General features: G+C 36.1%; 1 protein-coding gene across 1 annotated transcript in view; it reads right to left on the bottom strand.

Annotated features, from left to right (window-relative positions):
• Window positions 1–293: 293 nt before the first annotated feature.
• The window catches only part of mgat4c (mgat4 family member C), a 129,523-nt gene continuing 106,091 nt past the window's right edge, over window positions 294–23,725 (bottom strand). The window contains exons 4-6 of the mRNA XM_060878637.1: window positions 7,334–7,485; window positions 3,792–3,939; window positions 294–2,864 (exon numbers count right to left, since the gene is read on the bottom strand). Of these exons, the coding sequence (XP_060734620.1) occupies window positions 1,708–2,864; window positions 3,792–3,939; window positions 7,334–7,462 (1,434 nt within the window). The 5' untranslated portion in view covers window positions 7,463–7,485 and the 3' untranslated portion in view covers window positions 294–1,707. The remainder of the gene's footprint in view (window positions 2,865–3,791; window positions 3,940–7,333; window positions 7,486–23,725) is intronic.

Here is a 23,725-nt window from a genome sequence, read left to right as displayed (position 1 = left end):
TTCTGAAGACTGTGTGTGTGTGTGTGTGTGTGTGTGTGTGTGTACATAGTTAAAAAAGACACAAAAACGTTCCTTTTTTTCAGATCAAATGGCATTCATTTTTGTTTCAACACTTCAGATACAATATACAAGGCAAACAATTCTAATGATACATGTAAAAAAATATACGTCATTTTACAATATACATACAGTACCATGTGACAAACGATGTGGTGACAAAATACAACATAAATATACATTATCAAGCATTCTCTTCACTTAAAGACTCTATGCAGTACACTGAGAGAGTTACAGTGCAGTAGTATTTGGACCAATTATACCAAACCATGTACAGTACGTTGCTGGTCAAATTCAAAGCAGACAGTTTGGAGACATGTAATAAAACTTTAAAACAAACAACAGGATTACTCTCGATGCAATTCTTTCCTCGCTCATGCACTGTTGAGTGATGTGTTTTTCTGTGTTTCATTATTGACTCAACAAACACCTTCCAGTAATCGTATAATACAATTGCCAAACCAAAGCATCAGTTCCTCAGGTTGCTCTCTGAAACAGGACCTGTGCTTTTTCTTGGGAGAAAAATAACAACTGAAATAAAGACTGTTTTGTAATAATACTTGCCTTGTTGCTAGGATAAAAATTAGTTTATCCAGAAAGGGAAAAAAAATCATTCACATGATTAAGAATGGAGTAAACTGTTATGCACATTGTGTAAGATGGGAGTGAAGAGATTTTTCCCTACTACTCTACCATAATACTGTTATTTTTGAGCATAACATTACTATATTTTAGATAATCATGCTCAATTTTTTTTATATATGGATTAATTTCAGAGAATACAGAGCCCCCTGGTGTATCTTTGGATACAGCAAGAAAACCAAACAAAATCCAATTTACTTGGGCAAAATTGTGCTGAAGCAGAAGAGGGGTAAAAAGAATGAGCGGAAGGTAGAACAGGTCCGCCTCATTTGTCACTGTACTGTTCAATCACAAGCCGTCTAAGACGGGCGAATATAAATACTGTGCTTTGGTCCATGCTTCAGAAGGAACACACCAACAAATTACACACTGCAATTTCAAAACACTAGACTAAAGGTGACCCTTCAGGCCCAAGGTCGATGGAACAAATGACATTCCTTTTACCATTTAGTGGGGAGACAATGTGAAGTGCAGTCGACTAAATTCATGCCACAATACATTGTATATTCAATGCCACATTGACCATATGCTTGCAGACGGGATGTAAGTGGTTAAAAATAAATAGGACAAAATGAAATCTCAAAAAAAAATTCTTTGTATGGTTACAATTTATCAAGCAGCTTCATCATGAGTATGTAAGTGGACGTCCCAAGGCTATGAGTGAAAATGCCACTGCCAAATGACGGAACCAGCAGTTAGACTGCTGAAGAGATCATGGCATAATCACATAAAAAACAGCATAAGCCTACAGTGTTCTTATTAATGGAGAGTCAGAAAAATATCAATCAATCTATCAGTTCATCACATACTTTTTTATACATACTTAAGGAATGAAGCAAAACCAAAGGGTTATTATATAAAAAAAGTTATAAATAATCAAATAAATATTAAACGTAATAAATAGATAAGAAACCCAAAAAATAAATAGATAAATATATACCAAGCAAACTGAATGACCGATTGTTGTGCCTTTTGTGTGATAGTTGTTGTAATGATCCACAGCAGTTCTCATTGATTTGGAGGTTGAGTAGTCCACAGGCTTATACTTCTGATGATCAGCCATTCCTTCTGGTTTGCTGTGACCACGATGCGAACACACTCAATATCAAAAGCTATTTTATGATCCACATTGTGAACCTCAATGTTCCCATGCTTAAACTCTCCTAATGTGATGTAGGAGGAGCACTGCCTGCCTTTTTTTGTACCCACCAATTTCTCTCCAACTTCTAAGGCTCCATGATGCAATATGTCATTCTGACGGTCATCTGTTCCAGTGCTGATCTTAATTTTGCTGATTTTTGTCGGTTTATTGAACACTATGACATAAAAATCCCCGGTAGATGGAGCTTTGCCCCAAAAGTACTCATCCACACTACTGTAAGCTTTAGCAGCATCATAGCTCTCAAACACATTGATATTAGTGTACAGTGTGGCAGGGGGATTGTCTGGAATATCGAGAGAGTCCTCCTCAAAGTCATCATCCTTCAGTTTATTCTCAGCCCCTTTGTATGACGAGTAGTAGCCCATGTGTTGGAAAAGCGATGGTTTAAATCGGATGACTTCCTTTTGGGCCAAGAGGCCTCTGAAATGAATCAGCAGCCAATCACAGGGCATCTCCTGATAGAACATGAGCAAAAAGTGTGCAAGTCTGGGAAGATCTCTAGAGTGGTAAAGCTTCCCGATGTATCCCAGTTTGGAGAACTCCAGTGTGACCCAGTAAGACCCCTCTCTGGAAGTGACTACTTTCTTTAGAGCAGTAAGAAAATTCCTTGAGCATCGCACATCATCCTCCAGCATCATATAGAAGTGGGAGAGGTTGGTGCAGAAGTTGAGCAGGAACGCATAGTCTACATTCTGCTTGGAACGGAATCGAACTCTATCCTCAGGGTCATTGTAGTTTCGCTTCAGCCCATCAAGAGACGGGTAATATTCCTCGGGTGCGTGAATTACCAGTAGACGTCCTGCTATGATGTGATGCCCAAATTTGCGGGTTATCTCCTGAACCAAACTCTCACACCAAGCCAGGTCAAAATCTGCTAAGTGAACTACAACAACAATTTCTTTGAGCTCTTCATAGCTGGACTGATCAAAAATGGACTTGATGGTCTCCAAAAGGTAATTTCCTCGTTTTCTTTTCACTGATGACAATCCAATCGTGAGGTACTCTGTGGAAAATAGATTTAAAAATGTTTTAAAAATCAACACATTCATAATGTGGTCAAAGCATAAACAGGTTTGGCCCTCTAATGCTACCTTCTCACATACAATGACTCTCGTGGTGGCAAAGTGAAAATCATCAGAGATGATTTATTTTCAATTAGAACTGGCAAGAGAGAGACAGAAACCACTGGTGACCAGATGTAGGTGTGTCTTGCAATGTGGCAGATTTGAGAAAAGTTTCACATTATGCAAATATATGGAGTGAGTTGTTTCTCCCAGTTGGAGTGACGACAGTAGAGTGCATGTGATCCGTAGCAAAGAGCACACAGATCTTTTATCCACTGGTGAATTTTATATACAAACACCAAAACTCCCTCCAAAATGTTTCATATTAGTGGCATGAAAACTGCTAATATAAAACCCACTAATATACGTCATTACTATGGCAATCAGCAGTAGCAAGAACGCCTATTGGAGCCTTTATAGTACAGCGACTGCGACTTGCAGCAATAATAACAATGTATATGTGAAAGAATCATTAGTTCCAGTAAAATAATATCATAATTGTACAGCATACAAAGACATTCTTGCAAATGATCTGGTTCCAATTATGTGGCAACAGCTTGGGGAAGACCTACATATGGCTCAGATGTCCACATACTTTTGTCAATATCGTGTATATTATATAATACAGAAATAATAGAGCCTTGAAAGACAAGTTGCTGTCTTACTGTAATATTGACTGTTAACAATTCTGCCTGAAATGTGTAAGCCACACTATTTCAAAAATAAAAGGTAATGTGTCATAGCACCGAATACAAGTAACCTCTTAATTTGCACATTATTCTACATGCTGGAGTTATAGTAAATTACAAGCACATCAAAAAAAGACGTTCCAAAAGACACCAAATAGAATAAATAAATAATAATACTTTTTCGAGGCAAAGGCGTCCCAGCAAGGTAGCGATATGTCACATTAATGGTTCCAGAAAAATTGGTGATGTCTTTGAAGGTGTGAACATATCGCTCAGAATTTAAGGGGTGCATCGAGACCTCCCTCAGCTGCCGTTTATCCTCCTCCTGTGGACATACAAATGTATTAACTATTGTATTAAATTATTACAAACAGAACGCTTCTAAATACTTCATAAAGCACCAGTGACCTGCTGCAGTAAAATGTTTCTTATTCACACTGTACCCATCTGTCAGCACAATAATCTGTTATATGAAAAGAGGTGAAAAAAATGAGTGCACCTATTGCTAAACAGAAGGAAGAAGGAGCTCTTGATGTTTTTCTCCTCCTGTTATGGGGTTTTCTCCAGACACACAATGTATATCCAACAGCTTGAGGGTTGAGTTTGATAAATGGTTAGTTTTACTTAAACAGATGCCATGTTAGCCAAGCTCAAACATCAATTCTTCAGCAGCAGGCTACTCCTGGTGCTGTCGCTGTGTAGCAGAAGGCTCCATTATTCTGCTTACAAAGCAACTGATAATTCTGCAGATTCCCTTTTAAAATAAGTTTCTGCTCGTTTATTCTATGTGTTACATAAAAGACTGCTTAGTTTCAAAAACAGATGATCAGCAAAAAAACAACTAAATATGATGCTGTAGCAAACACTAATGCATGCTATACATTTTTAAATCAGTTATACAATACATTCATGCATGATTATTTAACTTTCGGTTATTTGTTCACTAAAAGTAGAAACTACATACAGTATAAACTCCATGCTCAGGTTATTATTATATACTTGCAGCAATAAAATGCTTTTATTCTGGGTCAAGAGATTCAGTAAATGTTCACATCCAGCACATAATGAAGAAAATAAAATGTTTTCAGGGTTGTTGATCATGGAATAGTTATTGGTACCAGACATTTTGGTTTGAGTATTTCAGAATGGTACAAAATGCAAACAAGAAAAAAAAGCAAAAAATAAACCAGCAAGTGCAGTTTCTATGGGTGGAACTGACATTATGAATTGATGAGAGTTTTTTTTTTTGATGAGAGAATTTCCAGACTGGTTTGAGCTAAAAGGCACAATATGGTAACTCATTTAAGTACTTTCTACAACTGTGGTACGCAGAATGCATCTCAGAGATTGCCAAATCTGCCTGGTATAGATAGATAGATAGATAGATAGATAGATAGATAGATAGATAGATAGATAGATAGATAGATAGTTAGATGGATGGATGGATGGATGAATGGATGGATGGATGGATGGATACAGTAGATAGATAGATAGTTAGATGGATGGATGGACAGATAGATAGATAGATAGATAGATAGATAGATAGATAGATAGATAGATAGATAGATACTCAAAAGAAATGTACAGTACATATTTCTGCCTATATTTGATCTCTCATACAATTCAGAAACCAAGGTTTGTCTAAAGTTCTAAATAAATAAATAATTAAATTAAAAAGTGATGTGTTAAGAATAATAATAATAATTTTGATCATTAACTCCGGCTCATAAATAAACAGTCTCTTGCATTTGGAATGCTTCATAAAATTGTAACCATGATGCATATTGAGCTGTGTAACTTCTTCTCTATGCATTACATTTCAGTCTCCTTTGTATTGTTTTTTTAGGTTTGTGCACTTTAACTGTCCTCATTCAGATAAAGTTCAAATCCAGAAACTAAAAATGCTATTGCAAAACATTGATTTTGTGTCAGACTCGTCTGAGTGGATTTGGATGAGACATTAGCTTAACTTCATGACAGAGGTAACCATATTTAATGCTTTATTTAATTGAATGTTTCTGAAATCTGAGAGTAATTTATAAAGTAAAGAATAACTTCAAGCATTAAATAATGCTTACCTCAAAAGTTTTACCACAAACGTTTTTGAGAGAAAATACATTAAGTGAATGATATTCAATTATAACTCCATCTGCTTGGATGTACTATTTATTTTAACTACTGCTTCCTATTTTCTATTCAATAAGTCTGGAGCTGACTGTAACTGATCTGACCTGTCCTATATAAGACCACCATTTATTAATGACACAAGCAAATGCCCTTTAAAAATGGCACAATCATTCAGTACTGTGAAAAATGAAACTTTGTACTTTGTACTGAATAATGTAGATTTACTGTCACGCTTGGTAAAGAAGAAAAAAAAGGTTAGTGGTTAATTATTTTAAACTCTAATCCATCAATAAACCATGTTTATTCTGTCAAAGTCAAAAAACATTATCAAGAAAAATGTATTTTATAGAAACCACAATTATCACAATTATTTTCACCCCTAGAAATTTAGATAAACAATAAAAAAATTAACTGAAGCGTGTTGTCATAGTTATACAGTATATGACAGCGTTTTTTACCTGAGTGCTCAGGAACATTCATGAACCATGCCATCAACCATGCTGTTACAGTTAGGTAGAAATACATTGTGACACGAAGCAAAATTCCCTTAGCAATTTATCAACATCAGGGAGATTAAAGAATATGCAAATGAAATAATAAAATGTGTTGCCCTTTCTAGGTCAGGTAATGACTATAAAAAAAGCTGTTATTTTAATGAACATGCCTGAAAGAGGACAAAGGAATGATGATTATGGGGTTCGAAAGATATGATTTCTCCAAGGAAATGAAATTCACACATAATGCTACCATTTCAGGTCACCATGTCTCCAAATCTACTACTAGAGGTCAGCAAAATATTTAGAAACTGTGCCAGAAGAAAAACTTTTTTTTTTTAATTTAGCCCCATATGTATGTCCCAGGACGAACCAATTTTGAATTTAAATAGGTTCTGTGGTGAAATGAGACAACTTTCTAACATTTTGATAACAAACACTTTAGAAGGTCATTCAGAAAAGAACCTAAAGTGAGTTGTTTGCTATAGTGAAAGATCTGTGATGTTGTGTGGCTGTTTTCCCTCCAAAAGGCCTGTGAACCTTGTTAGGACACATGGCTTAAAGAACACATCCATGAAGTACTAGGAGGATAAAGAAAACAAAAATTGGGCTACTACAATTGCATCCTGTTTGGATCTTCAAGCAAGACAATAATTTAAAACATAAAGCACTGTGCAAGTCACCCTAATAAGGCACCCTAATTTTATAAAACATAAATTATGTCTGAGTTGTTTATTTTATTACTTCTGAATTATTGAGTCAGTAAACATACTTTGGTCATCAAAACATTAGCAAAATTAATAAGAATATGAAAGCATAATAAAATTAAATGTAGAAAAATGTAGAAATATCAAATGTTTAAATGTTCTTTATTTCAGTAAAGAAATCAATCTATTATGTAATAGACCACATCCATTCATCCATTTTTTGTACCCGTAATCAGCAAACCAAGCATTATAATATATAAAGGTTTTTAAAAATTATTTTCCAAAGAATAAATTTCTCTTATATTTTCCATGTAAAATGCAGCTAATACACAAAGACAATTTTCCACATCTTTTTTGAGTGCAGCGTGTATAAAAAGGTAAGAGCACTCACCAGCACATAGCCATCCTCCATGTAGAGGTTCATGAAGAGCAGAAAGGTGATGAGAATCACCAAAAAGGGGATGGTGGAGCGCTTACGTAAACATCTCATTTTATCCAGGTTCTTCAACAGAAGCCTCATGATGGAGACGCTATCACACAGGCCTGCCAAAAAACAGAGAGACTTTCAGGTTTCATCAGCAGCATCAATATTACTATATTATTGAATGTAAGAAGACTCCAGAATGCTGCATTTTAAATGTAGGAAATGCCATAAAGTTCATAAATTCTTGCTTTACACCAACTTGGTGTTAAATAAACCTGATTAGTTCTGGGTGGAAAAACCAGGCTCTGGGTTAATCAGCAGCTCTCTATAAAGTGGATTTCCCAATGCTGTCTTGGCTATAAAAAGTCGAAGATGGGAACAGCGGAAGCAAATGCTGTCATGAAAAGCGGCTTAGCTCATTGTTGCAGAACACTTGTACAATCATGTCTTCAGAGAATTATCCCCAGGCTCAAACTGCATATCTGTACAGAAAACAGAGTATAATCTATTTGTTTGTAAGGCAATGCACCGGGTTCAAATTCACTGTAAATATAAAGCCACTTTCCCATGCACTACATTCAGGGATTAACCTGACACCAATGTTTGTAAGCTACATCACTGATTTCAGACAAAAACAAAAAAGAGCAGATTAATATTAAGACCCATTTAGAATTAGCAAACTTGAAATTCAGCATCTATTATGCATACTTATTAAAGTCCGCACACAGACAAAGTATTTGCTAAGCATTTTCCTCAAAATCCCTAAAAAAGATAAATAGTTTCATCCACCCTGGACAGGAAGAAATGGGTAAAGATAGGATAAAATATCTGGTTATTTGCCTAACAGCAGAGGTCCATTTTGTTCTCAGTAGCCTTTACTCAAGGAAGAGTGGATGCAATCGTTATCATCTTTTTGCTTGAAAAAAAAAAAAAAAACCCTAAAAGCACTCCATTATTTGCAATATACAGACTTGGGGTGTTTGTTCCAATGGTAAATTGCACTAAACTAGACAAAAATAGATATAAAATAAGAAGTGCTCTTGAAGATTCTTCTGAAAGCATCAGTGTAGCCTTTTTCTACAACTCTTTCTAACCATCAGGGACCACTAATGGAATACAAAATAGCTCTATGCTAGATTCCGTGGCCAGATAGCTATCGATCTGGGTGACCACCAGTCTGCTTCATCAGGGAATAGGGCAGTCAATTGCTGCCTGCTCTAACAGCCGTTAACATGTTCAGACCAAACAACAGCCCATTTCAACACCTATAGATATATCACAATCGCTGACTAATGAACTTTTATGGATCTTTTTTCAAGAGCTTTTCCGGATACCCGTTGTTAGTGCAACATGATATTCTAGTACCAACCAGTTGTCCATGCTGTTTTGTCCTTTGCTCTTGCTATCGTTATGCATTTCATTTTTTATAGGTGGTGTGAATTAGACATTAAATATTCACAGTGCGACATGAAAACAGACATCATGTCATTAAAACAAATGCTTGGTACAATAACCATTGATGTTGTTTCAGACACTTTAGGGGTCCAACACCATACTGCATATAAATCTTATAAGTCATACAACCCCAATCATATTATGTTTGATTTTGTTTTGTTCAGTACAGCGTAGTGCACACAAAAGACCTAACATCATTACCAAGGTTCACTTGTTTTCAGCAAGTGAAAAATTTCCAGTCCAAATAAATCTCAATAACAGACAGAAAAATCTGAACATGAAGTTATTTGAACACTTCAGCTAGCATGAACTGAAATTATAGCCCAAATTTTGAGCTCTGGAAAAAGTAAAAAAGTAGAGCCACTTATTTATTTTTTTAAAATCCCCTTTCAGGCTTTGTGTGAGAAACAAGGTCACTCTGGTGCTCATGCATTCCTGATGTACGGACATTATCCACTCCATAATCCCTTTTCCTTTTCCCAGTCTTTGCAATATATCCTACACCTGAAATGGTTTTGTACCTTACACACACCGTGTCTGAATGTACACCTTGCCTGTTGTTTGTGGAAATGGATTCATTTTATTTATCGTTTGCTATAAATCCTGATGGCAAGATTTTGCAAACCAATCATGCCTCCCTGCCAATAACAGTTACTGTATAAAGTCAACCTTATTTTGAATGTGCTCTTTACTAAAGACTCCACATAGATATATATTGATTACAATATTAAATCTTCACAGGACCTCAATGCCTGATGGATGCACGGACACATTCTTGAATTTGTCTTTCCCTCTTTGCCCCAGCTTCACTATTGTCAATAAACAGAAAAAAAAATCACTTTGCCAAGCCAATGGAGGTTTACTGTACAATTACACAATTGGATGGTTTTTAAATTTTCTAGTTCATGCTGTTTTGCATCTAAGTGGCACTGAGGTTATGTCATGATAATGCAGATTAATGGTGGTCTGGATCCTTTCAGCTGTTTAGGCTGCAGGTGGACTCGGCTTCGCCACGGGAGGTCACTCGGGGAAGCTGCTTCACACTTTACTGCTGATGTAGTGAGAGAAACTGGGGCAGGAATCTACACAGACCTTTCAGAATATGATGTATATACAGCAGAGAATACAGCAGGGTGACACACTCTTGAATTACAGATAGATCCAGCATAGAGAAGCGCAATACACCATGAGCAATGGAGATGCATGTTTTTCTTAATTTCAGAAAGAAATGTTTCTTTATTTCAGAAAGGAAACCATTTAAAAATACATTATGCATGTCAAGGTTTCTCACCCCCTCAAATCTTCTTTTACAAACTCCATCCTCATTAGACATGCCCTCTGGCTGACTGCAAAATGTCTATTAGAAATATATTAAGCCGTGCTCACTAAATTCAAAAGATCTGAACTCAACTAGCCTTAAATACAACAAAGCATCTGATAAACACTTTTGTTTCTGGTATTCCGATATTTTAGAATCTAACATTTAATTGTTTCTGACAGGCACAAGATTAGGCAAGAAAGCCCTGCTTACATCTCCTTGTTGTCTGCCAAGAAGCCTCACTTCAGAAGAGGTGTGTCCTGATATGAATGGCCATTCAACCTCTCATCACCCAGCACAGAGAAAACACTGCATTGGCAAATGAAGCATGTACACTACAGAGAGTGCTAATTCATCTGGACAGTGTTCATTAAATACACAAGATCATAGTAAATCCACATGGATGGAAGCTCAAGTATCGGCACATCCGCACATTATACCGTGACTCTGAACTTATAGACGGGCAACTGAACAAATTTAGTGCTCATCTTCATTTTTGTAACATGTAAGTAAAAGAGCAGAAGAGCCTGTATAAATAATTAAATAAATAAACCATGACAGGTTGTGCTGTTATAGAAAAACAATCATTGACATGAAGGTACTGATTATTTTCCTGTATCCTACACGCATCGTATTCCTTTCTTATTCCTTCACAGCAGTTCTCTAACAATGTACTTTTCATTTTGTCAGAATTATTATCCCTTTATAATCCATACAGTTACATTTAATGTTGTGGAACCCTGTTGGAAAACAACACATTTTGCACACATTTATTTCAGTTCAGTGATTACATATAATGGGATTATTTTCAAGCATTTCAGCTTTAGATCTCTGTGAAGACATTTCAAATCACACTTCTCTTTTAAAACCTTTTTAAAGCATGTGGCATAAAAGAACGTTCCTTTGTAATGTAACACAGTTGAAGAACAGCTGTGTTTATCATCAATACAATAAGGTGCCTTTAATGCAAAATAGCAAGATTCTTTAAGAACTGGTGTATTGCTGATTTTAGAATTTAACCACTAGGGCATCTGTTATATATTTTAATAAAGACAAGTTGAAGTTTATTTGGAATAAGGAGGGTAAAGCATGAGAGTATTTATTTTTATTCTTATTTTTGGTCTTACACGTATAAATCTGTTGATACTATATGACTAATATTCATTTACATTATGCATATCTTCAGAACTACTGCAGCTGTTAAAGTAACAAAGGGGTGTCCTGTTAAGAACAGATAATGGTGCTTTCTAGCTAATCTTATAAAAGAAGGAAGGAATATTTTTTAACCTCCACAGTTGTGTGTCATGCTCTGGACCAATTAGCAAAAACAACTGATGGTACCATGAGCATCTGTATGAATAGCTGTATGCCAATTAAAATCTTGGGGCCAAACAGATGCTGCATCTGCCATGATGTGGGGGCACAGATACAAGTGCAGGAGGAGTGTTCTCTGGTCAGATCAAACAAAAAGTAGATAGTTTGGCCATAATAATCATTAGTATGCATTGAGGAAAAAGGGGGAAGCTTTAAAGCTAAAGAATACCATCCAGAAGCATGGTGGTGGCATCATGATGTTTTTGGAGTGTAAATAACCCTGACTGCAAAAAGTATTGTGTGAAGCTCATGGAGGCTACTCTAAGTGTGTGGTTGAATTTGTCCAATGTTCAAGCATATGTCAATAATAAAAAAAAAAAGGGTGAAAAAGTGGTAACAAGGTCAAAAGTGACCACTGACTCACTAACAAAAGTGATACAGTAAATAAAAGATGAACATTCATTCATTCATCTTCTACCGCTTATCCGAACTACCTCGGGTCACGGGGAGCCTGTGCCTATCTCAGGCGTCATCGGGCATCAAGGCAGGATACACCCTGGACGGAGTGCCAACCCATCGCAGGGCACACACACACTCTCATTCACTCACGCAATCACACACTACGGACAATTTTCCAGCCCCCGAGGCACGGGGAGAACATGTAAACTCCACACACACAAGGTGGAGGCGGGAATCGAACCCCAACCCTGGAGGTGTGAGGCAAACGTGCTAACCACTAAGCCACCGTGCCCCCTATTTATAATTCTTTATTATAATTTATAATAACTCTTATGGAAATAAAGTATGTAGCCTTAAATAAACCGTACATGTACAGTGACACTGTGTACAAATAGAGTTTGAATATCTTTATCCAAATGTATGTAAACGTTTGGTCTCAAATGAAAGAATCGTCTGTTCTTGGAATCCCATCCAGTCAACCAAAAAAAAAAAAAAACCCATTTCTTACTATAAGAGAAAAGCTTTTAATGTTTTGCGTATTAAACAACAATGTAATTCCTAGTCTATAGACATAATAATGACTTCCCCTTCGAATATACATACCAATAATCACTTTAACCTTTCGTCATTTCAGCTAGCAAGCTATTAATAACACAGCACAAACCTCACAGGCTTTACAAACACTTACAACTCATTTACTAGTAATCGATGTTTCTCGGATACAATACAACACAGAAATGGATTTTCTTAAGAAACTTCTGATTATTATTTAGACTTTTAGATGTTTCAGAAATCTTGTGTCACGTACTTCCTGTCTTCAGCCGTGTCAGCTGAGAAGTTTTATATTAATTAAGACACAAAGGCATATTCTGCCTTAATATAAAAACCTAGAGAGAGTGAAGGGGGAAAAGCCAGTTTGACTGAGAAAGAAACAGATTAATAAAGCTGGCAAGAGAAAGCAATTCTCTAGCATTTGATCTTGTTATCTGTTTTACATTATTTCCCCTGGGTGTGCTGCACCTCGCTGATACACAGCTCTGCGCAAATAATCAATTAAGCCTGTAGCCCTCACTCTCTTTGTGTCACAGCTTCTGCCAGTTAAATAGCATTTTCTTCACCAAAAAAAGAGCTGGAAAATGGCAATAAATACTGTGGGGTGTATGAGATAAAAGTGTTTCGACACAGAAATGTATTTAATATAAGACAAATAATTTCTTTCTCTGGAAAGAAAAAAAAATAACGTTAAACATCTTTTGTCATGATAAATAATGGGTTAAGATAAATGACAAACCTTCCTTGTGGTCTTTACAGAAAATGGTAAAATACCCCAAACAATAAAAGGAGAAGATATATAGAGAAAGTTATATTTCGGATGTAAAAAAAGTAATGTTTTGAATGTTTATTGTAGGCAAAACAAACAGGCTGTAATTTGGGAGTAATATAATAGTCAGAGCTCATATAAAACTATTGATTAATCATTCGATTGCCTCAGGAAGTGACGAACAATCTCATTATTTATTAATGCTTTAATTATGTTTCAATGCTTTCTACTGTTTACTTATTAACACCACAGATGTTGAGCTACATTGTGTGCATGTGGGTTTAGGGAAATGCAGTGTGTTGGGGTTGGGGAGAAGATAGCTTGTGGTCAAGCGTTCAACAATTTCAAGACTATAATGTTAAATTCCAGTCTTAGAAGCCAAGTTCATGTCCTATTTTTATTATTAGATTATAACAATCCAATTCTAATATTATTCATTTCTGATTGTAGATGCTTTACATTTTCTTGTTTTACTTCCAGATGTTTTCAGTTCTTTCAGGAAATAAATGCTTATAACATAAAAAGACAATTTCAAGCTGTGAAATGGGGTTATAATATAATGTAAAAAGGACATTGTTCTATTTAAAAAAGTCCTAGTCCCAGTTAGATCACAGTAACACTAACATTATGGAAACATGAATGTTAATTAAGCTAAAACTATAAAAACCTTTTTTAAGAGTGTGTTTGGAAGAACATTCACAAATGTTACCATAAAACATTCTAGCTGAAGCCAAAAGCTACTAAAACCATAATATTTTAGAATTTTTTATACAATTTGTTCACTGGTATAATAATTATTTGTAAATATGGATATAATAGTTCATATGAGCAGATTACATTAATGCAAATCAGTTAAAATAGAGAAATGCTAATCGGAAGATTAGAATCTTCACATGTCATTTATTTTTTCTTGGGTAACAAATGTCTGTGCGTGTGTGTATGTGTGTTAGTTTATAGGTACTGACACTGCATTTCCTGGGCTTATGAGTTTTACTCAATGTCATATTTTTTCAGGCACAAGAAGGCTCTATGGATTCTCTGGGGAAATACACACACCTCGAGCAGAGTGCCTCACGTGTAAACATTCACACATATGTAAACACTGTTAGCTGTGTGTGTGTGTAAGAGAGAGAGAGAGAGAGAGAGAGAGAGAGAGAGAGAGAGAGAGAGAGAGAGAGAGAGAGAGAGAGACTTTTGTTAGATAAATGTGTGTGTGTGTGTGTGTGTGTGTGAGAGAGAGAGAGAGAAAACACAAACAGAGATACACACAAAGACACACACACGCTGTCTAATCTAGAGAAATGTGTCAGTGCTCCTGCCCACTCTTTTACTGCCAGTGAGTTGAGCACAGCATGCTACACGCTTTCACTTGTGCTTTATTACATGTACTGTATTCAAAGCATGATCTCTCAACCAAATGCACAGAGCACAGACAAATATCATTCAGGTAAAAACTAAAAATTTGGTGAAGACACATCTAGATGTAAATATCAAAGAATTCAAAGCTGAAATTCTGATCTATCTCAGATACGTCTTACCCCAAATGTTTTCTGTGTACAGCAAAAGTAAAAATAATTGTCCTTGCCATTCTAATACTTCCTGTACATGTCAGCTAATGTGTGACATACATCATTGCTAGACACAGACAAGTTCTTCATCATATCTTGTATATGATCAAGTACTCTCCTGAAGTAAAATTTTAAAATAATCGCTTTAGGAAAGTGATGAAAGCGAAATAAATTCATTTTAAAATAAACAATCAAGGTATGACGGCTGTTGTTATTCCCTTTGAGTAGAAATGTAATGAAATAGACACAAAAAAATCAGTTGCTTCTGTAATAAACTGACTGTAAACAGACTAAAGTTCTCTGTTTCTCTAAATGGATGTTATCTTGGTCCTCTTTGAACTAATGTAACTACATAGCACTTTAATTTGATGGAGTAATAATAATAATAATAATAATAATAATAATAACAATAATAATAATAATATTTACTGAGCACTTGCTATTAAGAGCTGTTATTTTTGAGGTATTACATTATCTCTTCATAGAGTTTGTATTGAGACACTGGATTCAAGGGCATCGTTATTATGTTCCAGGCAATTTATTCACTTTAATTAGTCAGGACATTTCCATACATAAACAGTTACTACAGCAGACAAATAAAATGTTTGTTTTACAATTCTACAGTTCTACAGCTTCTGTGTATGAAAATGTACAGTATTAAATTATTTCATGAATATAGGATTCAATGATTATTAGATTATTAATTTAGTGAGTAAATATTTAATCGTTGATGTGTTCAGGTTTTATGCTGAGTGAAAACTGCTGAAAAGTAAAAGAAAAAAGAAGAAGAAAATATTAAGAACCAGTTTAAATCCTAAGCCTGCATTCCGTATCTTCGTTCCAGACCCAACCCAGGAAAGCGTAATACATGCTGTGTAAAAATGTGCAATTTTTCTGTCTCATTAAATTAGAGACAATGCAAGAGGCTAGTAGGGGAATAACGTTATATCCATGGACATGTCCAGAAATAAATATGGATTTTATATGGATTTTTTTTGCACATCGGCAAAATGCTGTAGTATAAGAAGAAAAATCCACTTTGCGCCTTGCTTATATTGGGAAAATAATCAACTTCAGCTTATTTGCCTATAACAGCACCTCCCAGCATGCATTTTCTAATACACTTTATCATTGTATAATCTGACGTTCTCATAATTCACTGCTGGAATGAATGAAGAGCATCTATATGGCCTCCTATCATCCTAAAATTTGCCTTGAGTTTAAATAAAGCTCTTATTTATAGAGATGACTAATATTCTCTTTGTCTGCATTTGGCTTTAGCCTATTTTCCCTCTAGTAGTGAGTGATTATGAGGAATAACTTTTTTTGATGTATGAGCCACTCCATCCTGCTGCTGGAGATCTGGGTACAGTCCAGCCTGCAGCGAGACGCAGCTGCACAGGGGAAGGCTGCCTCTGCAAAACACTGCCTTGATGCTGACTACAAAGATGCTCTATATAAATTGCCTTTCAAGGCACATGCATAAAAGGATGCAGATTGTCCAAATGAGCCACAGACACAACACCAGCCCAAAAGCCTTATAACATCACAAGAGAGAAGAGTTTATTCACGGGACAATCCACATTCGCCACACAGCTTTTTCTCATTCTGTACAACTGCCAGTTACGAGCCACCACCACCCAGATCGTCTCTATCATATGACAACTACCATCCAGGAATTGATAAACTAACACGTGGAATATGTACCAAAAACCACATCAAGCAGAATCTGATTCACTAAATGCAACATGTCTTAAAAATGCATTATATTGAGTCACAATGATCCCTATTTACATGTCATATGCGTAAGGCATGCAGCATTGTACCTTCATAAACCCATTTATTTTAACACATACACATTTAATTTGCCTGGAGCATTTACTAACGCATGTCGCTACTGTGTTAGTGGAAAAAAGAACATCACATCCAAACATGGAAATGGAACATGGAAATAAATATTCAGTGAAGATAGAGGAGCTTTTGTTTGAGATTCAAAACAGAACACAGTTATGGGGGAGAAAACAGCATTTTCAACCTCAGCTTCAGACAGTTGTGTGAACTATATTTTTAGCTAAGCTTTAATTCATTTTAGAGCTTAAATAGGCTTCAGTGGTTTAAATGAAATCAGATTTAAAAATAAAAATGAGCAATGCAGAATGTTTTTGAACAGCTCATCCACCCAAGACCACATAATGCTTTATGGTGCTTCTGTGCAAAGTGCTTGCTCAGCTGGAGGATTAACGAACTGATAAAGATCCATGACTGTGCCGCTGATTAACATTTATAAATTATATATAATCATAAATCTAATATAGACCAGCTGGATTTTTCTGAAGCTAGAAGGAAAAGAATATTCTCTGTTCAGCAGCCTTTTTTTTTGCCTCTCAGCTTGCTTTTCTTAAAAGACCTTGTTATTTAAAATACCCTTTCCCTTTTCTCCAAAGTCCATTAGTGGCATATTTCAAATACTGAGCTACACAGGCCCTCAAGTGTTGTGGTTTTGCATCGGGTGACCTGATTTGGCAGAGCTGTGTGCTAGTGCGATGTTCCAAAGGTGCTGTGTCGAGTGGCTCTCTGTCAGTACCATGAGGCCGAGAGCTGCAAGTCCACCTTTAAGGACAGTGTGACACATAAAAGGCTTTGAAATTCTATCTGCAGCGAACATAATGAGGACTGGAGGCATGAGAAATGATTTATGTGTGAATGATCCTCTCACAGGCCCTTCTCACCAGTTAGCACTTTGACCCAGATTACAGTGTTAGGGAGGCCTGGAGACCTGGAGGCTTCTGCGATACCGCCTGCTCATCTCTGCACTGAAAATCACAATTGATCCCACCGTACATTTCTCCATATGCATGAGGAATGCATTTGTGTATGCCACTATATATTGCAGATCCTGTAATGTCCCACAAGATACCATTCAATGGTACATTAAATTATTGAATATTAAAAGCAGCAAATTCACAGGCACTTATGTGCTTTTTTGAAGACTGCATTTATCAGCAGCCAGTCAGTGAACAGACCTTTTTCAACTACAGCCCAAACCACTTCCTAAAATCTCTCCATTTCTTTCTGTCTGCAGGGGAAATCTTTGGGCACATGCCGTTTCCTTAAAAGCTCTGAAAAAAAAAAAAAAAACAGGCCAAGGTGACTTATAGGATGTGTGTTGATGAGAAAATGGCTGCAGGGTGAGCATCCAGTGGCAGATAACATGAAAAAGCACTATCTCCCCTCAGCACATTTGGTGGGAAGAAAGTCCACAGCATTCTCAAAACAGCATTTCTCTTTTTCTCTCTCAGTTTACGAAATGAAGACTTATGAATAGTCTTAATTTTCCTTCGTGCAAATAGCCAAGAGGGCTGAAGGTTAAAAGTCTATTTGTCAGTCAAATTTTCACTTTATTTATTTCTTCTACTTTGGGTAGCTTAAGAAACTAGCTAAAATATTATCGGCATCAATTTTACATGTTCCTAATATAAAATATAAAAAAGTCCATTTGTTGAGAGAGAATTTGTTGAAAGCTGACATTGAACAATTTGGGTGTTGACTGATCTTTGTGCAGGTTTGGATTTAAAACCTGATGTTCTGACTTCTGGCTCAGACAGCATGATCTCTGTATTTCATCAGAGCATGTGCAATATTTCTAACCTATTTATCTCTAGAATGATGTCATGTAAATCACCAAAAGTATTTTTTAAAACAAATCAGGCAGACAATCACACATTTATACGTTGTGCCTTTATATGTTGTAGCATTAGTATTCTCTTTACTGGAACTAAGATGTCCTGACCTGTTACAGCATGGCAATGTGTCTGTGCACAAAGTGAGGTTCAAGGTTTGCCAAGGTTGTACTGCGAGGACTCAAGTGGCCTGCATAGAATCCTGACCCTCAATTCCACTGAACACCTTTGTAATGAGGTGCCAGGCCTTCTCAGCCCTCATCAATGTCACTAATGCTCTTGTAGCTGAATGAACACAAATCCCCATAGCCACGATCCTAAAAGATAGTAGTAAAGCCTAGTAAAGAAGAGTGGAGGTTATTATAACAGCAAAGGTACTGAATCTGGAATGGTATGCTAAAGAAGCACATATACTGTACAGTAGGTGTGATGGTCAGTTGTCCACATAGTGTTCATAAAATAGTGTTCATGAACTGTCTTCAAAAATTACTGTTGAAAAATGAAACATGATTAACATACATAAATTAGGTACCAAAGGCTTACAGCCAGAACCCATGTCTATATTACAGAGGGACCATTGAGAGCATTCCTGTCTGGTTTGGAAATTGCACCACCTCGGATCACGAGACCCTGCAGAGGATAGTGAGGACAGCTGAGAAGATCATTGGAGTCTCTCTTTCCTCTATCACAGACATTTACTCCACACGCTGCATCCGCAAAGCCAACAGCATTGTGGATGACCCCACACACCCCTCACACACACTCTTCACCCTCCTGCCTTCTGAAAAAAATGCACCGAAGCATTCGGGCCCTCGCGACCAGACTGTGTAACAGTTTCTTTACACAAGCCATCAGACTCCGCAATAACTGAACTGAACTGTACTGAGCACAACACACACACACAAACACACACACACATACACACACACACACACACATACACAGACACACTCAACTGTGTGGACTGCACTGACCTACACCAAATACACAAGTTTTTTGCTCTTTGCATATGCTGTCTTGCATTATATTTCTGCACATGCATTATAGAACACACAGTATTTAAACTGGTCGGCGATGATTTTGTGTATTGTCTTTTGTGTAATGTCTTGTATTGCTTGTTTGCACTGTATTTTGTCCTGCACTGTTTGCACGATGTTGCACAGATGCACTTTATGTGGCTAGGACTGACTTACGTAAGTGCTTAGCTCTGTCTTTGTTCTACAGTATGTAGCCCATTGGTCCTGGAGAAACGTTGTCTCATTTCACTGTGTACTGCAACAGATATATATATGGTTGAAATGAAAATAAAAGCTTCTTGACTTGACTAATGTAATTATAACAACAGCCATTTTAATTTAGAAGAAGGTTTTTCTTTAAGTAGTACAGTAACATCCAGCAATGTGGATTTCTTATAAATTGGCATCCATAGAACACACTCAGTGTGCTTCATCTATGGGGTCTCTCCATGACTTGGGTCTTTTTCATAATTTGGCATGAGATGGGTGGTGTGAAAGTGTGAGACAGGACCCAAAAGTGTTAGTCCAATGCCAAAAGCAAGATTGTTGGCAACCCCGTCATTGTCCTTCGGCAAATGTCCTGACTATATCCACTATTTGTGCCAACAAACTGAATCTACTGTCACCATGTTTTCCTCTGTTCTTTCTCTCTAATGCAAACTCTACAGAATAAAACATTAAACTAGCTTTTGTAACTGTATTACAACTACAACATGACATTTTCTCACTTTTCATGTATTTTTCTGTGGAATTGAAATGCACATATATTTATAAAAATACAGTGAATATAGACACCTTTGTAAATCTTATTTTACACTTTATAAATGCTTAAAGTAATTGAATTTCTTTCTATTGTGCAGTAGTGGTACTATTTAAACTCTCAGTTTAGAGACTGAACCACAGAAACTGTAAGCATTCCAAAAAATATTATGTAACATACAATACTTTTATAAAATAAAGTCATGTACTGGACGAGGAGAGCACGATGTACAATACACATGCACTCACTTTACCTTATTAACCAAAGACTGAGATCCAAATCAGTGTGTGTTCTAGACAAACACTGGGCTAGCATATTGTGATCCATGTAATCCAAATGAAAAGCCTTACACTGGCCTTTCTCCAGCTCCTCTCGACATAGTCCAGCCAACTTTCATATCTCAGATGCATTTCTGATAAATATTTGATAAGGCCAAGCATATGATGTGATCTCTTTTTCCTCCATTGCATAAACAGACAGGTGGCAAATTAAAGAAAAGAAAAATGAGCATTAAGCATTTTAGTAAAGTCTCTGACCTCCATGGGCTGCCACAACTCCATCTTCAATGGACCTTGGTATAGATTCTTTGGACCTGTGCTTGATTCATCCATAAGATATTACCTCAATTGGTGTTTTGATATTAATGGTGCAAAGCAATATTTAACATAATTATAGTCCAAGGTGTGTTGAGTTTTTGGTGTCTGTGAATGCTATAGTGTACGATTTACATCATTATCATACTCATTAATCTAGGAGTGAGCTATTGGACTCAAATACGGTATACTGTATAAGGTTAGCCAAATATTAATCTTCATTATTACCTATTTTTGAGAGACCAACCATTTAAAAAAAATCTAACAGATATAAGCCGGTGTTCCATTGATTTGCATGTTCACTACCAAACTAAGCTCCAAATACTGCTTAAACTGTTTAAATGATGCTTACGATGTTTTTTTTTTCGTAGAAAAGAATCAAAATGAGCTCTTATACATATCTGCAAACAAAGGCAGAGTGTAGGTGCAGACAGTGATGTACAGAATCATGGTAAAGATAGAAAGAGGGAAAGGGTGCTTGTGGAGTGGATAATTTCCAAACATCAATAATGTGTGTGCAAGGCAATGACCTTGTTTCCCACTCAAAGGCTGAGAAAAAAAAGAAGAAAAATGTGTCTCTTTTTTCTAATGCAGAGATTTTGGGTTTGTTTCAGGTATTTTGTGTGCTTTAGGAGATGTAGCTGGGCTGGAGAATTTTCCGTGGTTAATATTAGCTTGTCTAGATGATGTTAAAAACATTAACATGCTGCATGCTGTAGGATTGTGTATTATAACTCTTAATTGCCTATTACGTCTTAGTCTAAAACATATAGTAGTAGCCTATAGCATAAGTCAAAAGTGCTGTCCTTTAATTTGTTACTAATATGTATAATACCAGGAAATGCTCACTGCATTAAATCCACATAGTGTCTGTGATACAGTACCTAAGAATAAAACCAATCCACAGGATCATTTCCTCATTGCTTACCTTTATGCAGTCATTATCATCTGATGGATGAAATCTTACGATTGCCAGAGGAAAGGACTACTTGTAGGTCCAGATTTATCACATTATGTAATTATGAACTGCTCTGATATTGCCTTTCCTTTTTTTCCCCCACTCTCCCTATTAAGTTAATGATTCTTAATCATGAGCAAGCTCCTTTCTGCACTCCACAATACTGTTAATCACTTAAGTGTTCTTCCATTAATAGGAGGAAGCTACAGTATCTTTTATATTCAGACTATCATTGTGCAAACAATGGATGTACTACAGTGTGTAGGAATTGGAAATTTTTAAGCAGATGTAAATTTCCATAAGAGCTGATCACTGCTATTTAGAATAGTTAATGAGAAAATGTCTGAGAACAACATTATCAGATTTTTTTAAGCAATGTTCCCCAGGCTTGAAGAAAAATGTGGGTATTTTTTCCTTCAATAAAGCCTGTTTAGACTGATACTCCGACAGAATTAAATGAGGCTGTAGCACATTTGTAAAGCAATCAGTCCTTAATTAATGAGCACTATTTTGTTCACTGACATTTCTGCTTGTAGCTATGTGGAATAACTTTCAGCCTGCCATCATTCTTTCAGATTTAAAGTCCCGTAACTCAACATTATGCTGCAGAATTAAACAGTTTTTTTTACCCTTGAATACTACAATGATTACAAGTGATCCCGAGATGCATACTGTCTGAGATACCAAAGCTAAGTTTCCCATGCCAGTAAACCTACACTCAAAAAAAAAAAAAAACAGGAAAAGATATGCATACTTCAGAATTTTAGGCTGACATTTTCTCAATACTTTTACAGTTTACTGGTTTGACTTTGAAATGTTGTCTCAGGACATTTCTAATGCTTTTGTTGACATCCTTACTTAAAGAAAACTCTTGCATGGTGATTCCAGACTGCAGAAACAATATAAACAGATGTCTGTCAGAAAGTTGTGTACTCTTCGGTATATCATTAATTTAGCTTATGTCACTAATATGAGAAGGAAAGAACAACAGCTTTTATAGTGAAGAGAAATATCAAACCAAAGACCCTTTATATTTTTTTCAATTTATTATTTATTTAACAACATAAAGGATTCAATGTAAAAGATTATATATGTCCTATATGTCCTATATGTCCCTGCCCCATCTCTCTGTTTCTTTCCTTGTCTGTCCTGTCCTATCTCGCTCTCTGTCACTTTATTTCTTTTTTTTTTTGACACTGGCCTGAAATTAATTATTCTGAAAAAATTCTTTCAGACACCAATTCAGAAACTTTTTTTTTTTTTTTTTGTACTTTTCCCTCCTCATCTGCATAGAACAGTGTGTTTTTCTTTTCCACACATTTTCTTCGTCTCCTAATTCATTTATTCTAGATTCTGCACTTTACATCCACATTCTCTTAACAGTTTGCAGCTTCCGGGAAATTAATATGCATCAGTGAATATTGCAGGGGATCCATTTACATGGCGGAATGTTAATGAAGAGAAAGTGCTCTTTAAAAACACAATTAATCTTATGTAAAACGCCTGCTCAATGCCTCTAATTAGATGCCATTTTAATAACTGGGTATGTTGTACAACAAAGCCGTTTGGTAAACACTATTGTTCATTTGTTTGATGACATGCAAACGAGAAGGAGCTGATTTTGTTTGCAAAAGAGAACGGTTCATTCTTTGATCTTAAATACACCTGCCCTATGAGGTTTCCCATATGTTTGTTTGAACTTCATTTCCACCATAAAAAGACCAACAAGGCTCGTTCACTGTAAAGGTATCACATTCAAATTTAAATAATGAATCAGAGGGCGAGCATTGTAATAGCACAGCCTCACAAAGGAAACAGTCTCTCATTTATTTAGATGGAAATATTTTACATGATTTATATTACGTAATGGTTTCTTAAACAATTAGATTTTATGCTTACAGTCACTGATGAGTAATG

The sequence above is a fragment of the Tachysurus vachellii genome, chromosome 9 (genome assembly GCF_030014155.1).
Source record: "Tachysurus vachellii isolate PV-2020 chromosome 9, HZAU_Pvac_v1, whole genome shotgun sequence".
Classification (NCBI taxonomy): domain Eukaryota; kingdom Metazoa; phylum Chordata; class Actinopteri; order Siluriformes; family Bagridae; genus Tachysurus; species Tachysurus vachellii.
This window is presented reverse-complemented; position numbering and strand designations above follow the sequence as displayed.